The sequence below is a fragment of the Eptatretus burgeri genome, chromosome 7, assembly GCF_056783735.1.
Source record: "Eptatretus burgeri isolate ZD-2024b chromosome 7, Ebu_testis_v1, whole genome shotgun sequence".
Taxonomy (NCBI): Eukaryota; Metazoa; Chordata; class Myxini; order Myxiniformes; family Myxinidae; genus Eptatretus; species Eptatretus burgeri.
Window position 1 is genome coordinate 25,941,864 of NC_140967.1, and position 18,877 is coordinate 25,960,740.

The 18,877-nt window shown below is 45.1% G+C and overlaps 1 protein-coding gene across 3 annotated transcripts in view; it reads right to left on the bottom strand.

Annotated features, from left to right (window-relative positions):
- LOC147022852 (thioredoxin-related transmembrane protein 1-like) overlaps positions 1-18,877 on the bottom strand; it is a 42,155-nt gene that overhangs the window by 15,515 nt on the left and 7,763 nt on the right. For all 3 annotated transcript variants that reach the window (XM_085887739.1, XM_085887738.1, XM_085887737.1), the window contains exons 2-7: positions 17,236-17,357; positions 6,949-6,994; positions 5,895-6,023; positions 4,291-4,336; positions 4,062-4,163; positions 3,017-3,086 (exon numbers count right to left, since the gene is read on the bottom strand). In XM_085887739.1, coding sequence (XP_085743865.1) covers positions 3,017-3,086; positions 4,062-4,163; positions 4,291-4,336; positions 5,895-6,023; positions 6,949-6,994; positions 17,236-17,357 — 515 coding nt within the window. The remainder of the gene's footprint in view (positions 1-3,016; positions 3,087-4,061; positions 4,164-4,290; positions 4,337-5,894; positions 6,024-6,948; positions 6,995-17,235; positions 17,358-18,877) is intronic.

Below are 18,877 nucleotides of genomic sequence, written 5' to 3' on the forward strand. Positions count from 1 at the left end.
TTTGTCCAAAGAATGTTACCAAATATTTCAGTCTCAGGTGTGAATAATTTTGTCAATGCCATTTCTTTTCATTTTCTGATTTAAAAGGATATGTTAAGTTCTGAATCAAAAACAAAGGTTCTGTAATATTAACAGTGAAATAAAGAATTGTGGAGACCAAATACTTTTGTCAATTTCAACTTATTTTTAGAAAAAAATTGTGAGTTATTTGAAAAAAGTGCAAGGGTGCCAATATTTTTGGCCACGACGATGTATTGTTTTTGGCTCCAACTCTCAATGATGAAGGATCACTTTAAAAAGTCTCATATCCAGATCTTCACCAAAATCCAATCAATTTTTCTTTGTCACACATCCAACCTGTGAACCAAATTGTCCGAATCCGTGCATAACTCTTTTTTTTTAAGACAACCTGCTGACAAAAAGATGGAAACAACCACAATCTTTGGTGGTGGAGGTAAATAAAGGGGCCAATTATCAAAAGGGGCCTGTCAAGCAGAATTCGTGCAGAAAAGCAAGGGATCGGTTGCATGTCGAGCATGCTTGATCAAGCAAGCCGAGATCGTGACGGATATTATTAAAAGAGCCGATAGAACAGCATAGAGATAAATAAATTAAAAAAATATACCATCAGAGATGGGGAATCCCCCGCCATTGAAAAATAATTGAAATCAGATAAGCGGTTTTCCATTTATTACAAAAAAAAATTTTTTCAAGATGGCCGCCCCAGTCGGCCATCTTGGATCCGGCCACGCCCAAAATCAATAGGGTTCTTCCTTTTCAGGAGGTACATGTGTGACTCAAATTCCAAATTGATATGGCAAACAGTTTATGAGTTATCGCACTCACAGCTATAAATGTTGACGCCTGGACGGACGGACAGCCGGACGACCCGGGTGACAACAATATCCCCCTTCCGCCACTGTTCGCCATATCGATTTGAAATTTGAGTCACACATGTACCACCTGAAAAGGAAGAACCATATTGATTTTGGGCGTGGCCGGATCCAGGATGGCCGACTGGGGCGGCCATCTTGAAAAAAAATGTTTTTTTCTAATAAATGGAAAACCGCTGATTTCAATTATTTTTTGGTTACTACGTTCCTCACCCCTGGGGAACTTTTTCGAGATGATGACCAAATGGTGTCTTGTTTCCAATTCACCTCCCTCATTATCTGGAATATGTATGACCTTTTTCATTCAATGGCGGGGGAGTCCCCATCTCTGATGGTATATTTGTTTATGTAATGCTGTGATGTTGGCTGATTTCCAAGTTCCCAAGTGGATATAGGAGATCAGTCCTGAAGTTTTTGAGGTTTTTTTCAAAATAAATGCCAGTACACGAAGCACAAATGTCGAAGCAGGTCACACTTTATGACCCACAAAGACACGATGTCCGCAAAGGGCGAATCCGTGAATAGCGGGGTCCGACAAAACTGCAATCCGTCAACAGTGGGAGAGGAGCAAACACTGAGCCTCTGCTCTAGGGCCATGCCATTGATGTTCAGAGAGCTTTGGCTTTTGTTGCATCAGAAGGAGGTACTTCAGCCTAAAGTGTGAACTTGTCCTTCAGGTATCCTCATGAATAGCTTTTGTTGTGCAGAGTTCAGGAGAATCAAGGAACAGTTTGGTTCTGCAGACACTGAAACAGTGTCTGCTTCCTGAAGTCAGCTTTGTATTGCAATCTCCAAGGGAGAGAATAACAACTGACAGTGAGGATAATAACCTCAACAGAATGGATCTCAGAAAGTGGTTGACCACACAAGAGGATGGAGGACAATTAATGTCGGATCTTTCCCAAGAGACACCATGACGACGCGAGACTTGTTAGAGATGAAGCACATGTTCCATGCGCTAGTTACGATTTATCTTTTCGGAAAGTCAGACAGACAGATTCCGCTGCAGTCCGTTTGTTGCAAGGATGAGAAACTACAGTACATGATGGATTTCTTGGAAAAGTGAGACATTGCATTGGGAGTAAATACGAGTGTGAAAAAGCGAACGAGCCAAGAACATTTCCCTGAAAGAAGAAGCAGGTTAAAGGGCAGATGATGAAAATCTGAAACGGGTTGAGCCAACAACAATGCGGTGCAAAGGGACATGCTGCTTGTGCATGTGAGCAACGTCACTGAACCAGATAAGAGATTTCCCTCGCATATCAAAGGATTATATGAAGCAAAGCTGCATCCCAGATGTTGTCAAAGTGCAATGATTTGTATTTAAATAATAATAAAACTGCAACGGCACTTGGTAGAGCACATACCTCCATCAGCATTAACAGTTTATGCTTTTGTATCCCACTTTTTAAAATCATATATTTGTCGGCAGCCGGTGACCACATAATTTTCTGGGGGCGTGGATGTGTCGATTGATGCATTGCCCCGTTCCCAGCATGCTGGTATCCCCCACTGATAGGCTGAATTGGGATCCGGACCTGAACCAAAATCTGATCAGCTTGTTCTTCTCACCTACCCAACTCATCTATGACTTTTTGAAAAAAAAAAAAAACATATGCGCACGCGCGCGCACGCACGCAGTTTTGGCCCCAATTCTCAATGGTGAAGAATCACTTTAAAAATTCTCGTATCCGGATCCAATTCGGATCTTCTGCAAAATCAAATCATTTCATCCTTGTCACCTAACCAACTCATCCACCAAATTCCATCCGAATCCGTCTGCAACTTTTTGAGATATCCTGCTCAGACAGACAGACAGACAGACAGACAGACAAACACAAACAGACGGGGTGAAAACAGCTTCCGTCCACCTTCGGAGATAAGAAGCCACATTATGCAGCTACGCTTAGAAAACATGGTTACTGCTTCAATGCCCAAAACTCAGTGCCAAGTACAAATTTATTGCACGACCCACCGATGAAGTCACAAGGGCATGGCAAGAACAGAAATGAATTTGACAAAAGAAAGAAAGAAAAGTAAATAAGTGCAGGTAACACACAAATACAAGTAGACATCCAAAAACTGGCAGGAATTTGGCAAATTGCTAAGAACACATCGCATACCTTCAACAAGAGATTGCTCAAGCTCAATATGCTTGGCAGGACAGATGCAGTCTGTGAGCAAAACAAAAATCTGGAACACAAGTATATCAGCGAGTCAGCAGAAACGAAACAAACGGGGCAATTTATTTATTTGTTTTACACCTTTGCAAGTGGCATGGCATTTAAATTCAGGTAAATTTGACTTGAACAAAGGGAAGTGGTGTGTGTACTAATATATGCTGTTGGGGATTACACATCAATACCATAAAGAAAAAGGTGCATCCAACCAAAGAACATAACGAGATATATCCTGCTGGTCGAGTAATAAAATAAACGGCACTCGACAGAGCACATACCTCTGCCAGGCTGAACAGTTTATGCTTTGTATCCCATCGACAGGCCAGATCTGCATCCGGATCCTATACATGCTATACATCATGCAACAACATGCTATATATCATTTTGGCCCCATGTTTCAATGGTGAGGAATCACCTGAAAAAAGTTTTTAATCTGGCTGAAAAAAAATAGTTATGAGGATCCGGATCTTCACCAAAATCCACACAATTCGTCCTTGTCACACACCTGTCCATATCTTTTTGGTATATTCTGCTCAAAGACAGAGACAGACAGACAGAGGTGAAAACAACCTCCATCCACATTCAGTGGTGGAGGTAACAAGTGAGAACAGATGCGATCGCAGGCAATATTTAACTCGCTTCTCAGCGGGTTTCCTCGGGCCAATAAGACGTCTATCGGCCTGAGGAAGCCCGCCGGGAAGTGTGTGAAACATCCCCGAGGCCGGATCTGCTCTCACTTGTTTATTACGACACCAGCAAGGTAGATTGGGTTACCCTCTTTTGGTTGGATGCACTTTTTCTTAATGACAACATATCAGGCTTCTCCGTCCAAACCCTCATTTTCCATATTCAAGCTTCTCCCCTTTCTTTTCTCTCCCAAACACCCCCCACCGACAACACTGCCCTTTACATTACCCAGCCGGGCAAACAGACTTCATTCAAGCTCCAAAAATAAATAAAAAAATGATGAAGAAACAAAGCAACTTACCAACCCAAGCAGCAGGCCAACCAACAGCATACTGAGAGCAAAGATAATGTAGGAAACCCACGCAGGCAGGCCCAAGTCCACCACCATATAACTGTGAGTTACCTGGAAAAAAAACATTTCGTTTGGGTTCAGGGCTCCAGAAACACTTCTTACAACTTCTGCTTTGTTTGATAAAAAGGCAGAGGCCCTGTAAAAATTTGGTCCATTCACTCGTCATGGTAACGCTCACCCTGATCCACATCGAGAGCTGAAAGAGGCACGACATGCCGGTCATCCTGGAAGTGCACATATCAAGTATATCATGAATGTTGTGTTATGAAAATAATATTTTTAAAAAACAACAACAATGGGGTGAGAATCAGGGGAGGAGAGGAAGCCTCCATGGTAACAGCGAAACGGTTATTGCCGCTGCACAAACTCCAAGTAATCGTTATTGCCAAAGCATCTCTCGCATCTTGAAAATATTCCAAAACCTCAACATGGAAAATTGCGCCTCTTCGGTGTTTTTGCATTCAACATCTCTTCGATTCACAATGCAAATGTCATAAATCACATCATGGCCGCTTCCGCTGATATCTACTCGGGTGTGAGCTTGGATGCTCACTGCTGGTTGTTTACAATCGATAGATATACAGCTTTGTTTTTTTTATATACAAACACAAGGCTCGTGGAAGAGCGAGAACACAGACCGGATCAAGAGGCAACGGAGCAAAAGGAACAAGAGAAAGAGAGGGGGAGGAGTGACACCAACAGCAGGGCTGAGGGACAACAGGATGTGGGTGAGAATGAGGGGTAGGGGATGATGCAGTGGGTGGACAAGACATATCCAGAAGCAAGTTGGGAATTTTTCAGGAGGTGGGTTTGGGTATAAAAGACCGTGGTTTTGGATAGGGTATGATCCCACTTAAAATGGCTGTGGTGCCATTTTAAGTGGGAGAAGGGATGGAGGGGGAGCATACGACAAAGCGCTACCCCTCCATCCCTCCCCTCGCTTGTGTCCATCATGATGCTTAATCACTGCGACATCCGGATTTATTTCACCTCTGCTGTAAACGCCATTTGATTTGGAGCATTGGTGCAATTGTACTTGTAAAGCAGTGGTTAAAATGACTCTTGGTGGACTTGGTCGAAATGCAAGGGGTCTTGCCTCCATTGCTTGTTTCCACACGAGTTCATTTTACCATCCAACATGTGCATTTGGCCTCGACTACCAATCAGAATCCAAGTGCGTCCACGTCCCAGTCGGTGGTGCGACTGAGAATACATGCACCAGACAGTAATAAGACCCAAATTGAAGAGACTGTTCAGATGGCTCCAGTTAGTAAATGGCAAGTCCCTGCCTGCATTCCTGGCCTTTGGAATACAAAATGACTTTCATATCAACTCTTTTGTTTTCTATTCATTTTCCATAAAGTAGAAAAACTATTCAGCATTCTAAGCCGAGGTCAGTATGCCTAATCATAAAAAACAGAAACTTTAACTTAACAAGACAGGTATAATTCAATAGTGGAAAATGGTGGTGTAATGGTTGGAGCATCCGCTCTGAGTCTGAGAGGTTGGGAGTTCAAATCCTACCCTGGCAGTCACGCCAAAGACCAAAAATGGTACGTGCTGCTTACTTGCTTGATGCTCAGCATTTTTAAACGCCAAAACACGGACAAAGAGACATGCAGGCTTGGCCTGCGACATCACGGAACCCCTTTGAATGGCGTCATATAAATATTGGATTATTATTAAAATGGATGTCTAATTGTTGTAAGTCAAAGCACATTGTAAATAGCAAAATTTGCACCTGCGTACAGAGATTTAAACAAAAACACATGAGCTTCTTACAAGACAGAGGAGGGTGCTTTCCATGTCGCCACGGGGTCGAGGTGCTCCCACGCTCGATCCGTTACAAAACGGAGCAGCTCCTCAGAGTTCCTTGGCCCACGGAACTGCCGAAACTCCCCATCCTTGGCACTGGAGAAAAAAAAAAGAAAGAAAGAAAGAAAGAAAAGTTGTGAACAAAACAAACGAGAGATAAGTCGATGGCATGCCATCACACATCCCCATGCTTCACACCGAAAGCGAAGTTGAAAGATGACAAAACGTTGCATCAGGAATGACCCAATATCAAATTATGTTAATTTAAAAAAAAAAAATCTTCTCTTTTAACCCATGACCCGAAGTCCCAACCCCCTGGGGCAAGCACCCGGGGGGTCAAATCCAAAATTAATTGTCACCTATTTCATGAATCTCCCAAAGTTGATTGGATATACAAAGTTTCATTTAAAAATGCTGAAAAATGTGATCGAAATTGCATTTTTTTGTTATTTGACCTTTTCACCCCACCCCAAGGGGGGGAGGGGGGGGCTAAAATGATACTGCTCTCACATCTTCTTCCATGTGGGGTATTTGACCACAGCCATTTAGGAGGAGATGATGGACAGACACACCTGATTACACTATTCCCTTGTTGTTTTTTTCAAAAAGTGTGGGGATAAAAATAAGAAACACACTTGAATGAAACTGGATATTAAATTATGGGTTCTCAAACCAGAGACCCCTCCCTCAGGTAGTATTAGTACGATCAATGTCAGAAACCAAAACGTTGAATTTTATTTTTAGAAGTGTGAAAGCTGAAAGCTTGTATTCAGCAATCTGGGTTCTCGATGATCTGAAAGAGACAAATCTTGGGCAGGAGGAATTCAAACAAGAGCAATTCAACACATGCATGGTATCACCGACTCCCTTTACCTTGGCAGAGCATTACTCATAAAACCCGAAATCAGAGCATCAAAGAAAAACCACTTAATGAATCAATTTATGATTTTAGCATCAAGAAGACACAAGGAGGAAGGGACAAGATTCAGGTGTGCTTTTCATATTAAACCGAACTACTCACTGGTAGATTGTAGGGAGAGAGGTGATGAAGAATCGCCCACTAAGACCTGAAAAGAAGATAATGCCACATATCTAAGTCTTCAGATTAATTTTGGGAGCAAAAAGGTGGGGAAAGCATTGGATGGGAGGAGGGGGGTTGGGGTGGCAGGGAGAGGGGTGGGTTGGGAGAAAATTAAAAGACTGAACACAGAATAAAACTAGAGAGTTCACAGAACACGCTAGCGTACGTAGTGTTCAAGTATAAACTGTATTTCAATTTCAATCAAGTAATGATTTTAAAGATAATTAGAAAAAATTCCGGAAGGTTCGCGCCAATGAAGCCGTCTTTTTCACCACCTTATGTAACATATCCAAACAAAACGAAAACGGAGGTTCTTGGAAGCGATGAGAAGGCGATTTGTGTTCTACAATGTTCAAGTATATAATTAATTATTTTTTGGGTTTTTTTTTGTATACCTTGTCGAGGCTCGTGTGAGAGCTAACACACAATGCACATCAAAGGGGGCATGAGACAAGAGGGGGGAGTGGGAAGGACAAAACAGTGGGGAACTGAGATGTGAGGAGATCTGTGGAAGGGAGAGGGATGAGACGGGGAACATGGGGAATAGAAGATGGACATTACAGGGACTTTCAGGAAGGAAAACAGGGAATTTGAAGGAGGTGGGCTTGGATGGATTATCGGGGGTAAAAAAGATCGAGGATTTGGATGGGGGATAAGAGGTAGTGGTGAACAGCTGTTTTGAAAGCCTGGAGGGAAAAATGGGAATGAATCGAGTGAGGGAGTTTATTCCAAAAGCGGGAAAAAAGAGGAATGAAAGAGTAGAGGTGAGCAGTGATTCGTGATTTTGGTAGTTTTACCAGAAGGGGGTTGTTGGCGGACCTTGAACGCCCTGTGGAAATGTGGTGGGGACAAATCGCAGAGAGAGCGGGGGGGGAGGGGGGGGCGATGCTGGAGAGGAGACGGTAGAAGACAGAAAGACCACCGACCAACCTGCGGTGATTGAGTGAGAGGCCCAAAGACTCAGCCTCATTGCGGGAGATGCCAATGATCCTAAATGTCCTGGTTTCTTCAGCGTGAAGCCGATAAAGATGGGAGGCAGGAGCACCAGCCCAGAGGGGAGAGCAGTACTCCATCAGGCTGCGGACCAAAGCTTTGTAAGTGGTCAGGAGCTCAAGAGGGCCAAGGAAGGACCTTGCAAGACGGAGGATCCCCAGTCGGCGACTGGCTTTTGAGGCGAGGTTTGAAATGTGGCTTTCCCAGGAAAGGTCATGGCAGATAGTGAGACCCAGAAGCTTGAAAGAAAGGACTTCTTCCAGAGGATTGTTGAGAAAGTGGATGGGGGGGTTTTCTAAACGTCCTTTCGAAGAGACATAGTGAGAGAGTGAGATTTGTGTGGATTGAAAGACATGTTCCACGTGTTGGACCAGTTTGTGATTTTATCCAGATCTGCAGTGAGCGAAGAAGCTGCTGCTTGCCGGTCTGAGGGATGACAGATGGTACGGCAGAGGGTGGAGTCATCGGCAAAGAGAAATAGAGGATTTTCCAGAGAGTCAGAGAGATCATTGATGAAAACCAGAAAAAGAACAGGGCCCAGAACGCTACCTTGAGGAACTCCAGCCTGGACAGGAAGAGGGGATGAAAGAACTCCATTTAGGGCCACACATTGACTGCGACAGGAGAGGAAGTCTGCGAGCCATGAGTGGAGATGGCCTTGAATACCATGGGAAGAGAGTTTGGTGAGTAGTGCAGGGTGCCAGACTGTGTCACAAGTACGTGATATATCCAGGGATACGGCTCAGATTTCCTGTCTGGCATTGAGGACCTCCATCCATTGTTGGGAGAGCAGAAGCAGCATATCCAGGGTAGAGTGATTTGGTCTGAATCCAAATTGATGATCGGAAATCAAGCCATTGGAGAAGAGGAAGGATTTCATGTCTGAAGCGATGATGGATTCCATAACCTTGCTGATGATTGGTCTGTAGTTACAAGGATCTGTTTTTGCACCTTTTTTATGCAGGGCAGTGATGTTAGCAGATTTCCAAGCAGATGGCAGATGACCTTGAGGAAATGAGAGGGTGAGTAGAACAGAGAGAGGGTGAGCAAGAGCAGAAGAGCAGGCTTTGAGGACACGTGGGCTGATGCCGTCTGGGCCGGTTGCAGAATCTGAGTCGAAGTTTGACAGCAAGCTCTCCACCTTGTCAGGAGAAAAGGATACAGAGTCCAGGGACAGTTGGGTGCGACTGGGTAAAGTGGGTAGAGAAAATGATGGGTTTAGGACACAAGATTTAGCTGCAAACACCGAGTTTAGACATTCAGCTTTATCACGTGCGGTATCAGCAGTGCGGTATCAGCAGTGCGGCCATTTGAGGTAAGGGAGGGGATGGAGGGGGAACATACACCAGAAACAGATTGAATTAAACGCCACCAGGATTTTGAGGAGGGAGAGAGGTTTGAAAGTTCAGACGAGATTAGAAAGATGTTGTTTTCTGGCTCTCCTGAGGGTAGATACACACTTGTTCCGAGCTTTATGGAAGGAACTGAGATTGCCCTCAGTTCGGTTTGCTTTCCATGAGGCAAAGGCAAGTTGTTTCAGGACAACTGCCTCGCCACAAGCTTCAGTAAACCAAGGGCGGGAGGAAGGGTAAGACAACTGGACACGAGAGGGGATAAATCTGTGCATGAGAGCAAGTTTCTTTGAAAGAATTCCCAGGATGAGTTGATGTTGGAGAAAGTAGCGATAGGAGACCAGTCTAGAAGTTTGATGGCTGTTTGGAGATCCTGCCAGTCGGCTTGAGTGAAATGCCAGACTCGACGGCGCTGAGGTGGTTCTCTGAATCCCAATTTAAATAAAATTGGCATTGTTAAAGCCGCATCAACAAATTAATTACAGAATTTCACACCCTTGACGCAGTGTCAATTACATCACCCTAACTAACACGTTCCATTAGTTATTTGTGCCTGTTGTTTGTGTCCTTCATGAAGTCCTTAAAAACAGCAAGTTTCCCGTTTGGAATGATTTTCAATTTTGTTTAATTGCCGGACGGGTGGACAGAGAAAAAAAAAAAAACATCTCGTTCCTCTCTGCGCAAATCGAGTTATTCCTCGATTATAAACGAACGTTTGTACACGGACGGACGGACGGACATGAACCGATTGCTTAACACCGCTTTTCACTTCGTGTGTGCAGGGTAAAAACATGAATGCATGTATTTTCTGGTGTATAAACCGCACTTTTTTATTGGCAAAAAAAGGTAAAAGTTGGGGGTGCGGTTCATACACGGGTGTCGAAAAAAAACAAACAATCAATTCAGTCTTAAAAACGATCAATGCTGAATTTAAATGATATTCCAAATGAACACTTTTTTATTATTATTCTTTATTTTTTAGCAGTCAGAACTGCTGTTGAGCTAAATTCCACCATTTACATTTTGAAAATCGGTTCAGGTTAAGACTTTGCACAGAGTTTTATGAACCGCGTGTGGAAATTAAACAAAGACACGCTCAAAGAAGTCCGGAGACATCCGGAGTTTCGGTGCGCGGCGCACATAGAGCTTCGCGGCTCTGAAAACGCCATTACACACAAAAGGAGAAGAGGAGCACCTGGTCTCGCGTCAAAAAAAAAAAAAGGAATTATTCACAACAGCGAGAGTCTAATAACGGAGCACCCACCTCAAATAAGCTTGCACGCAACGTAACGATCGACAATACTGGTCCACGAGAAGGATCGATTCACCGTCGTGCTCGCCTGCACCGCAGACGGTGGCAAGCTTCTTGCGTACCTCGTGTTGAAGAGGAAGATATTGCCCAAAGACAAGTTTCCAGCCGGCATCATTGTTTGTGCGCAGCAGAAGGGGTGGATGGACGAGGGAATGGTCCAGGACTGGGTGTGCACGGTCCGGAAGAGGAGGCCGGATGGCGGTCTCTCCCGACGACAGAGCATGCTTGTCCTGGATTTGTTCAGTTGGCACAAGACCGACGACACCAAAGTGCTGCTCCGTCGGACAAACACCGACCTCGTCGTCATCCCGGGCAGGATGATGTTGCTCCTGCAACCCCTGGATGTGTCCATCAACAAGCCGTTCAAGGATGAGCTACGTCGCTGCTGGTCCGACTGGATAATGAGTGGGGAGAAAACCTACACCAAGAGCGGTAAGGATGAGAAAAAGTCGACCTTCCGATGATCTGCGGCTGAATTGTTAAGGTGTGGGAGGAGATACCGTCGGACATCATCAGCGAGCATGTCTGAAATGCTGCATCTCCAACATGGACGGCACAGAGGCCGACATCATTTGGAAGGAGGCTGCGAATGACGGTGACAGCGACGTGGACTTGCTCTACCCCGATTCGGAGAAGGAGCTACGTGCCGTCTTCCACGAGGAAAGCATTGATGAGGATTTTCCTCGAGTTCAGTTGAAGAACCTCATCAAACCCAAATGGCCCTTTTCAGGGTCACAAATCCACAGGAAATATGTATGATACCGGTATGAATCTCTTTACTTCCTTTTTCTAGGAACAAAACAAAAAAAAAATCCTCTTTATAGAATGAAAAAAAATATGAAAGAAAAATAAAAACTTATTGGTATCCTTTCCTCCCTCTTCAACTTCTTGAAAATGAAAATAAGACTGAGTGAAATTAAGTGGCCGGCCACCGTAAACCGCTTCACTCCGCAAAACAAGAAAAACGCAAATAAAATTGAAAACCTACTCCGTGGGAGTACCTCCTGTGCAGCTTCCCTTCACAGGGCAGTTCACCGGATGACGGGTTTGGGGCAAAGCCTTCGGGACCCCCAATCTTTGATGATAGGAGGAAAACCACAGGGTAACCTTCCCGGGTCGGTGCTGAGGTGTCGTCCACCAGACGGCGGTCTCCTTGGGTTAACCTGAGGCGGTCCCTTCGGGTGGGTGCCTGGAATGTCTCATCCCCAAGAAAGGATGATCACCTGTCTGTTATCATCTGAGCTCAAGCGTTTGGACATCGGGATTGCAACGCTTTCTGGGGTTCGGAGACCGGACAGTAGGGAGATCATGGTGGGTGGTTACACCTATGATCGATCTGGTCGCTCTGGTGGTTACCATGCCCAAGGAGTTGCTGTAGGGATGTTCCACAAGCTGACTCCAATGATAATTGAGGTATCACTGGGCAACGAGCATATTATGAGACGAAGGATACGTCACTCCTTGGGTGGCACATTTCCCTGGTCTCTGTATATGCTCCGACTGAGGCGAGTGAACTCACCGTGAAGAACGCGTTCTATGCCACCCTCAAGTCTGGTTGATCGGTGCCCCAGGCGAGTTGCTCTTGCAGTCCTGGGGGATTTCAATGCACCGACTGGAACTGATAGGGATGGTTATGAGACATGTGGTTGTCCCCATGGGTCTGGAACTGTGAACCAGAATAGCACCAAGTTCCTTGACTCTGCAGGATCATGGACTTAGGGTGGCTGGTTCGTGGTTTCAGCGCCCACAGGCTCATCGCTGGACTTGATATTCCGACGCTGGTCGTGTGGCAAAGGAGATTGACCATGTGCTCATTGATGGTCGCTGGAGGATGATCCAGAACTGCAGGGTCTACCGGAGTGCTCATTTCCTTGATACCGACTACAGGCTTGTTGTGGCAACTCTGAAGTTGCAGCTTAAATATGTGAGAATGTTACCATCCCAGCCTTGGCTGCATGTTGGCAAGCTCAAAGATGAGAGGGTAGCTGAGGAATCTGCAAACAGGCTGAGTGGGGATTGAGGGGGTCTGGGTACTTTGGGGGATCCTGAAGAGTTGTGGAGCGCCTTCAAGCCCACCATACTTAATGTTGTTAGTGGATGTCTTGGAACTCACCATACAGTGAAGAAGAATTTTGTCTCTCAAGAGACACTGGACACCATCGACCAGAGTCGTAGGGCCAAGCTGAATGGCAGAGCTGAGCTGTTCAGGGAGTTGAGGCGTAAAACTGTACGTGCGCTGAGGGTGGACAAGGAGGCCTATGTGCGAGGAATCTGTGAGGGGGTAGAGCATCACCTGTGGTCAAGTGATTCTTGTCCCGCTTTCAGGGGAATTCGCGCATTGCGTTCCTCCAAGCCCGTTTCTCGGTGTACTGTAATTAGAGCGGAGGGTGGTGGGCTCTTGACAGAGGAGTCCGAAGTGAAGGCCCGTTGGGCCGGTTCCTTTGAGCAGCTGTGATAGGCTGATCCACCAGCTGTTGAGTTGGATGTCAGGGGTGTTACCATCGCAGTTGCTGACCCCCCAAATCAACTGTGGTCCACCTTCGTTTGTGGAAGTACAGGCTGCGGTGAACCGGTTAAAATGGAGTTAGGCTCCTGAGATCTGTGGCATCCATGCTGAACTTCCCAAGGCTGGTGGAAATGCTGTACGCATGTCGTTGCATGGAGTTCTGTGTTCTGCCTGGAACACAGGCATCATCCAAACTGAATGGAAGAAGGGCCTTGTTGTCCCTCTCTGGATAGGGAAGGGTGATTGCCAGGACAGAAACAACTACCGAGGGGTGATGCTGCTGTCAGTGTCGGGCAAAGTATTGACCTCTTGATCGGGCTCGGATAATTCTTGATAGGGTTCGCCACCATCTGCTTGAGCACCAGCGTCCAGAGCAGTCAGGCTTTACACCAAAGCGGTCAACGATTGACCGTATCCTTGCTCTTAATGTCCTCACCTAACGCAGGCGAGAATTTCAGCAGGGGCTGCTTGCAGCCTATATTGATCTCTGTGAAGTATTTGATTTAGTGAATCGGGATGCCCTCTGGAGCATTCTTGGTCTTCGTGGGGTGCCACCAAAACTGATGGATCTGATGTTTGAACGATACTCTGGTACTGAGAGTGCTGTGAAGTGTGGTGGTACCATCTCTGACTTATTTCCAGTTGGTACGGGCGTTTGTCAGGGGTGTGTACTGACCCCCACACTTTTCAGCACTTGTACAGAATGGATTCGTTTGGGAATGTCGAGATCTCTGACCTTGATTTCGCAGATGATGCAGTCATCTTTGCGGAGACCCTAGAGTCATCTCTTGGGGGCCCTCGAGGTGCTGAATGAGGAGTTGGAGCCGTTGGGATTACGGGTTTCTTGGGTCAAAACTAAGACCCAGGCTTTCGGTGACATCTTGGATGCTGCTGTCCTGTCTGTGTCTGTTTGTGGTGAGGATGTTGAGGTCGTGGAGAGATTCACTTACCTTGGCAGTGATATTCATGTCTCTGCTGGCTGCGAGTCAGAGGTCAATAGACGTCTGGGTCGGGCCTGGGGAGTCATGGATTCACTGGATCATGGGGTGTGGCGCTGCCGGTACCTGTGCGGGAGGACGAAAGTCCGAGTCTTCAGGTCCTTGGTACTTCCAGTCTTGCTCTATGGGTGCGAGACTTGGACTCTGACCAAGGATCTGAGACGGAGACTTAATTCCTTTGGTACCAGGTCTCTTCGGAGAATCCTTGGCTATCGCTGGTCGGATTTTGTGTCCAACGAGCGGTTGCTGAGAGAGACTCGGATGAGATTTGTTACCTGCATAGTCCGTGAGCGTCAATTGCGGCTGTATGGACATGTGGCTCGTTTTCCTGACTCTGATCCTGCTCACCAGATTCTCTCAGCGAGGGAGTCTCATGAGTGGAGGAGGTCAGTGGGTCGACCACGTGCCTCATGGTTGCAACAGGTTGACCATCATCTCAAGGAGATGGGGATGGGCCTGGCATCTGCCTGGGGGATGGCCAGACGGAGGCCCCTGGAGTACCGGCGGAAAGTGGACGCAGCGACGTGCTGTTCTGGCACATGCTCCCATACCTGACCTGACCCTAGAGATCCTTTTGGGGGCCCTTGAGGTGCTGAATGAGGATTCAGAGCCGCTGGGATTATGGGTTTCCTGGGTCAAAACTAAGATCCAGGCTTTCAATGACATATTGGATGCTGCCATCTTGTCTGTACCTGCTTGTGGTGATTCTGTTGAAGTCACGGAGAGATTCATGTCTCCGCTGGCTGTGAGCCAGAGGTCAATAGACGTCTGGGTCGGGCTTGGGGAGTCATGGATTCACTGGATCATGGGGTGTGGTGCTGTTGGTACCTGTGCGGGAGGACGAAAGTCCGAGTTTTCACGTCCTCGGTGCTTCCAGTCTTGCTCTACGGATGTGACTTAATTCCTCTGGTAGTCAGTCTCTTTGGAGAATCCTTGGCTATCACTGGTGAGACTGTGTTCAACGAGCGGTTGCTGAGATTCAAATGAGAGTTTTATACCTGTATAGTCCGTGAGCATCAGCTGCGGCTGTATGGACATGTGGCTCGTTTTCCTGACGCTGATTCTGCTCACCTAATTCTCTCAGCGAGGGAGTCTCGTGAGTGGAGGAGGCCAATGGGCCGACCACGTGCTTCATAGTTGCAGCAGGTTAATCAGCATCTCAAGGAGATGGGGATGGGCTCGGCATCTGTCTGGGGGATGGCCAGAGGCCCCTGGAATACCGGCAGAAAGTGGACGCAGCGACGCACTGCTCCAGCACATGCTCCCATACCTGACCTGTGATGATAGATTCCATGACATTTCTGATGAATGGAAGTAAGCTAATTTGTCTCGTTAAGGAGATCCGTTTTTGCACCTTTTTGTGTCATGACGTGGTGTTGGCTGATTTCCAGGCAGACGGAAGATGACTGATGGCAAATGACAGGGTGAAAAGGGCAGAGAGAGGAAGTACAAGAGCAGCTGCTGTCATTGTGGCTGTTGGTGTTACCCCATGCAAGCGAAGTAAAAAAATGGGGTTAAGCAATCGGTTCATGTCTGTCCGTCCACATTAACAGTTCATTGAGGAACAACTTATTTGAATTGAATGTTACATCTTGAACATGAATAGGAAGACAAGTTTGCTGTTTTATAGAACTTTGGCTCTGAATTTGTCCCAATCATATGTGCACAGAGATGAGCGAAAATATTTTAAAACTGATTTGGAATTGAAATTCCAGATAAGGTATTGTTATCGCGCGCACCTACGGTCCCGTCTATCTGTCTGTCACCTATTTTGACTTCTCCGGCCAAACCGCTCGTCCGATTCGGCTGAAATTTGGCAGAAACGTTCCGCTCCTGACTGGAAACGGGGATTGCAAAGCTCATTCCGGTCACGTGACCTAAAGTAGGTCAAATAGCAGACGTAGTAAATTTCTACAAAAATCTTCTCCAGACTCACCAGTCAGAATGTTACCAAATTTGGGTTAAAACATGAAGCCAGGGATGGGATTTTAAAGTATAGAGTTCATGCCGATCACGCGACCAGAAGTGTGTCAAAATGGCCGACTTAATATTTGGGAAAATCCCATAAATTCTTTCAAAAACTTCCTCTCCTGACCCACCAGTCAGAATGCTACCAAATTTGGGTTGCAAAATTAGGCCAGGGCCCAGATAGGCTACAGGCCCAGTGGTCCTATTTTTTTTTTTAAACTCTGTCCACCTTTCTGGGAGTCAAACGAAATTGAAAGTCTTTCCAAAGAGCGAACTTACCATTTGTAAGGACATTATAAAAGGACAAACAACAGACACGAATAACTAATTTAAGACAAGGTGACGAGTAAAGGACAGCGGTTGCTTCAACAGCAGTAAATTTCAGAAGAAAAAAAAAGTTGTTTTCCCCTCCAGTCATTAAAATGTTTATTTTATTGAAATTTAATCATATACTTGAACACAAATCGCCTCCTTGCCACTTCCAAAAACCTCCAATTTAGCAGTACTTGGATGAAATATTACACCATTTTACGTGGTTACGACCAATTAAATTTGCTGCTCGCTCTCCGAGTGTTGGGGAATATCAAGATTCAGGCAAAATCGCGGCTCGTAGGAAATATGGATTGTGCTCAGAAAGGCAAAGTTGAAGAGACCCCTCCCTTGTCCTTTTTATAAAGACTGCGTAGGGTATGGTGTTCTCTGAACTCTCCAATTATACATGCAGAGTGCAGACATATTATATTCATATATGTATATGCCAGCCTTCAGATTTATTTGGGATAACATTAAGTTGGCCCTTTCTCACAAATAAGCATAAAGCATTATCTCAGAAATAAAATAATAATAATAATAATAATAATAATAAATTTTTCAAAAATCATTTTTTATTTGTTTGTTTTATTTGATCACTATTTGTTCACACCTTATGGAAACAAACCAAAATGTAATAGCAATTACTAGAGCAGCAGTAATAAACATTTTTACCCTGCATTTCGATCAAGCCTTGTACTAAAGACCTTGGACGTTCTTCCATCCCAAACAACAATACAAGAAGTCCAACACTCGAGTACCAACAAGCATGCTTACAAACAAGCACACCTGGTTCTTTTGTGACATCGACCTTCGCAAGACTAAGGTCGATGGCTTCGATTGCAACTTTACTTGCCAAAGCTTCCCATTCTTGCTGGAGCTGTTGACATGCCGGGCACCATGGTGCATAACTGTAGGGAATAGCAACCAAGATGGACATAATAACAACAATGAATGTTTCCAAATAGGCAGAGCGAGGAAGAAAAATAGACAGACAACGAAGGAGAACAAACACTCCAAAATTGTTACAACTACACAAGCGATTAACATCTGTAGTGACAAAAATTAGAACTAGATATCCACAATCAAAAAAAAAAAAATAAAAAAAATCCATCGCCAAGGATCGCCAAGACCCCGCACGGCGCCTGTGATGCAATGGTATATTTTATTCAAGCTGCCATATAACCTTGACCTTCAACATTTAGGAACAGTGTGTAAATTAATAAAATGTGTCCCCATCTACAATCTATACATAAAACTCATCATGAAAATCAGAGAAAAAATTATTCAAGTTATGATCAAAAAGGCATTTTTTTGTTAATTAGGTCACAATCCCCAAAAAATAGTTCAAGGACACAAATCATATATCAGGTGCGTAATTTCAATGTAGGTTCATTATGACGCAAGGACATCCTGGAAGGCCAAGCGGTCTTTGAGATTCCGCATCAACTGGCAACATTGAGCGATGACTAAAAAAATAAAAAAAAACCCCAAAAAAATATTTCAGACTGCCATTTGACCTTGACCTTTAATCTGGAGGGGTACGATGTAAATCAAGCGTAAATGTCCCTTTCTCTAGGCTATCAAGAGAGATCAATTTCATTCCGATTGGACAAAAATTAGTCGAGTTACGGTAAAAAGTGAAAAAATAAAATTCTCAAATTATGTCAAAGTCAAAATAATGTCAAACCGGCATACCTGTTATTCCTGTTATTGATGAAAGATTCAATTCTGATGAATGTCCTCGATACAGCTCGGAGAATTGGCATAAAAAATAAAATAAATAAAAACCTCAATGGGGCTTCAATACCCCAAGGGGTCTAAGAATCTCGAAGAAACCATTAACTATTGGGGGTACCAATAGTAGAAACAAACCCTACAACAAGCAATGAGTCTCCCCCGATCCTACAGTGGGGCTTCAATACCCTTCAGCTAGGGTTTCCTTAGAAGCCGGTTACCGGTGACCCGTAGCCGTCTTCTCAGAGAAAAAATGTCAAAGGTCGCCGCCTACTTCAGCGCCGATTTTTCGATAAAAAAATTTTTTTGTCACCACGAAATCTCCACACCCCCTGTTTTGAAATCCGAGACGAAAACACATTAGTATTTCGATAAAAGCGGCTTTCTTTTACTATTAGTACTCTCGCCAGGTCGAGCACAACACTGACTTAAAAATAACACAAGCAGCTAAAACACGCCTCCTGCAATAGAGAGACTTTGTAGGCCTCGCAGTTTCGGTGCCGAAACGATGGCATCGAAACGAAAATCCCTGTTTGACTTTGGATTTTCGAAGAAGTCCAAAGACATGGGAGGTAAACTTCTGGCCATCAGTAACTGGTCTAAACTTGCACTCTCACGAGTGCGACGTTGTTGTTCTTTCACGAAACACGCGTTTTACCTCGTTCATTTTGGGCTTTTGTCAAGTGATGCGGCT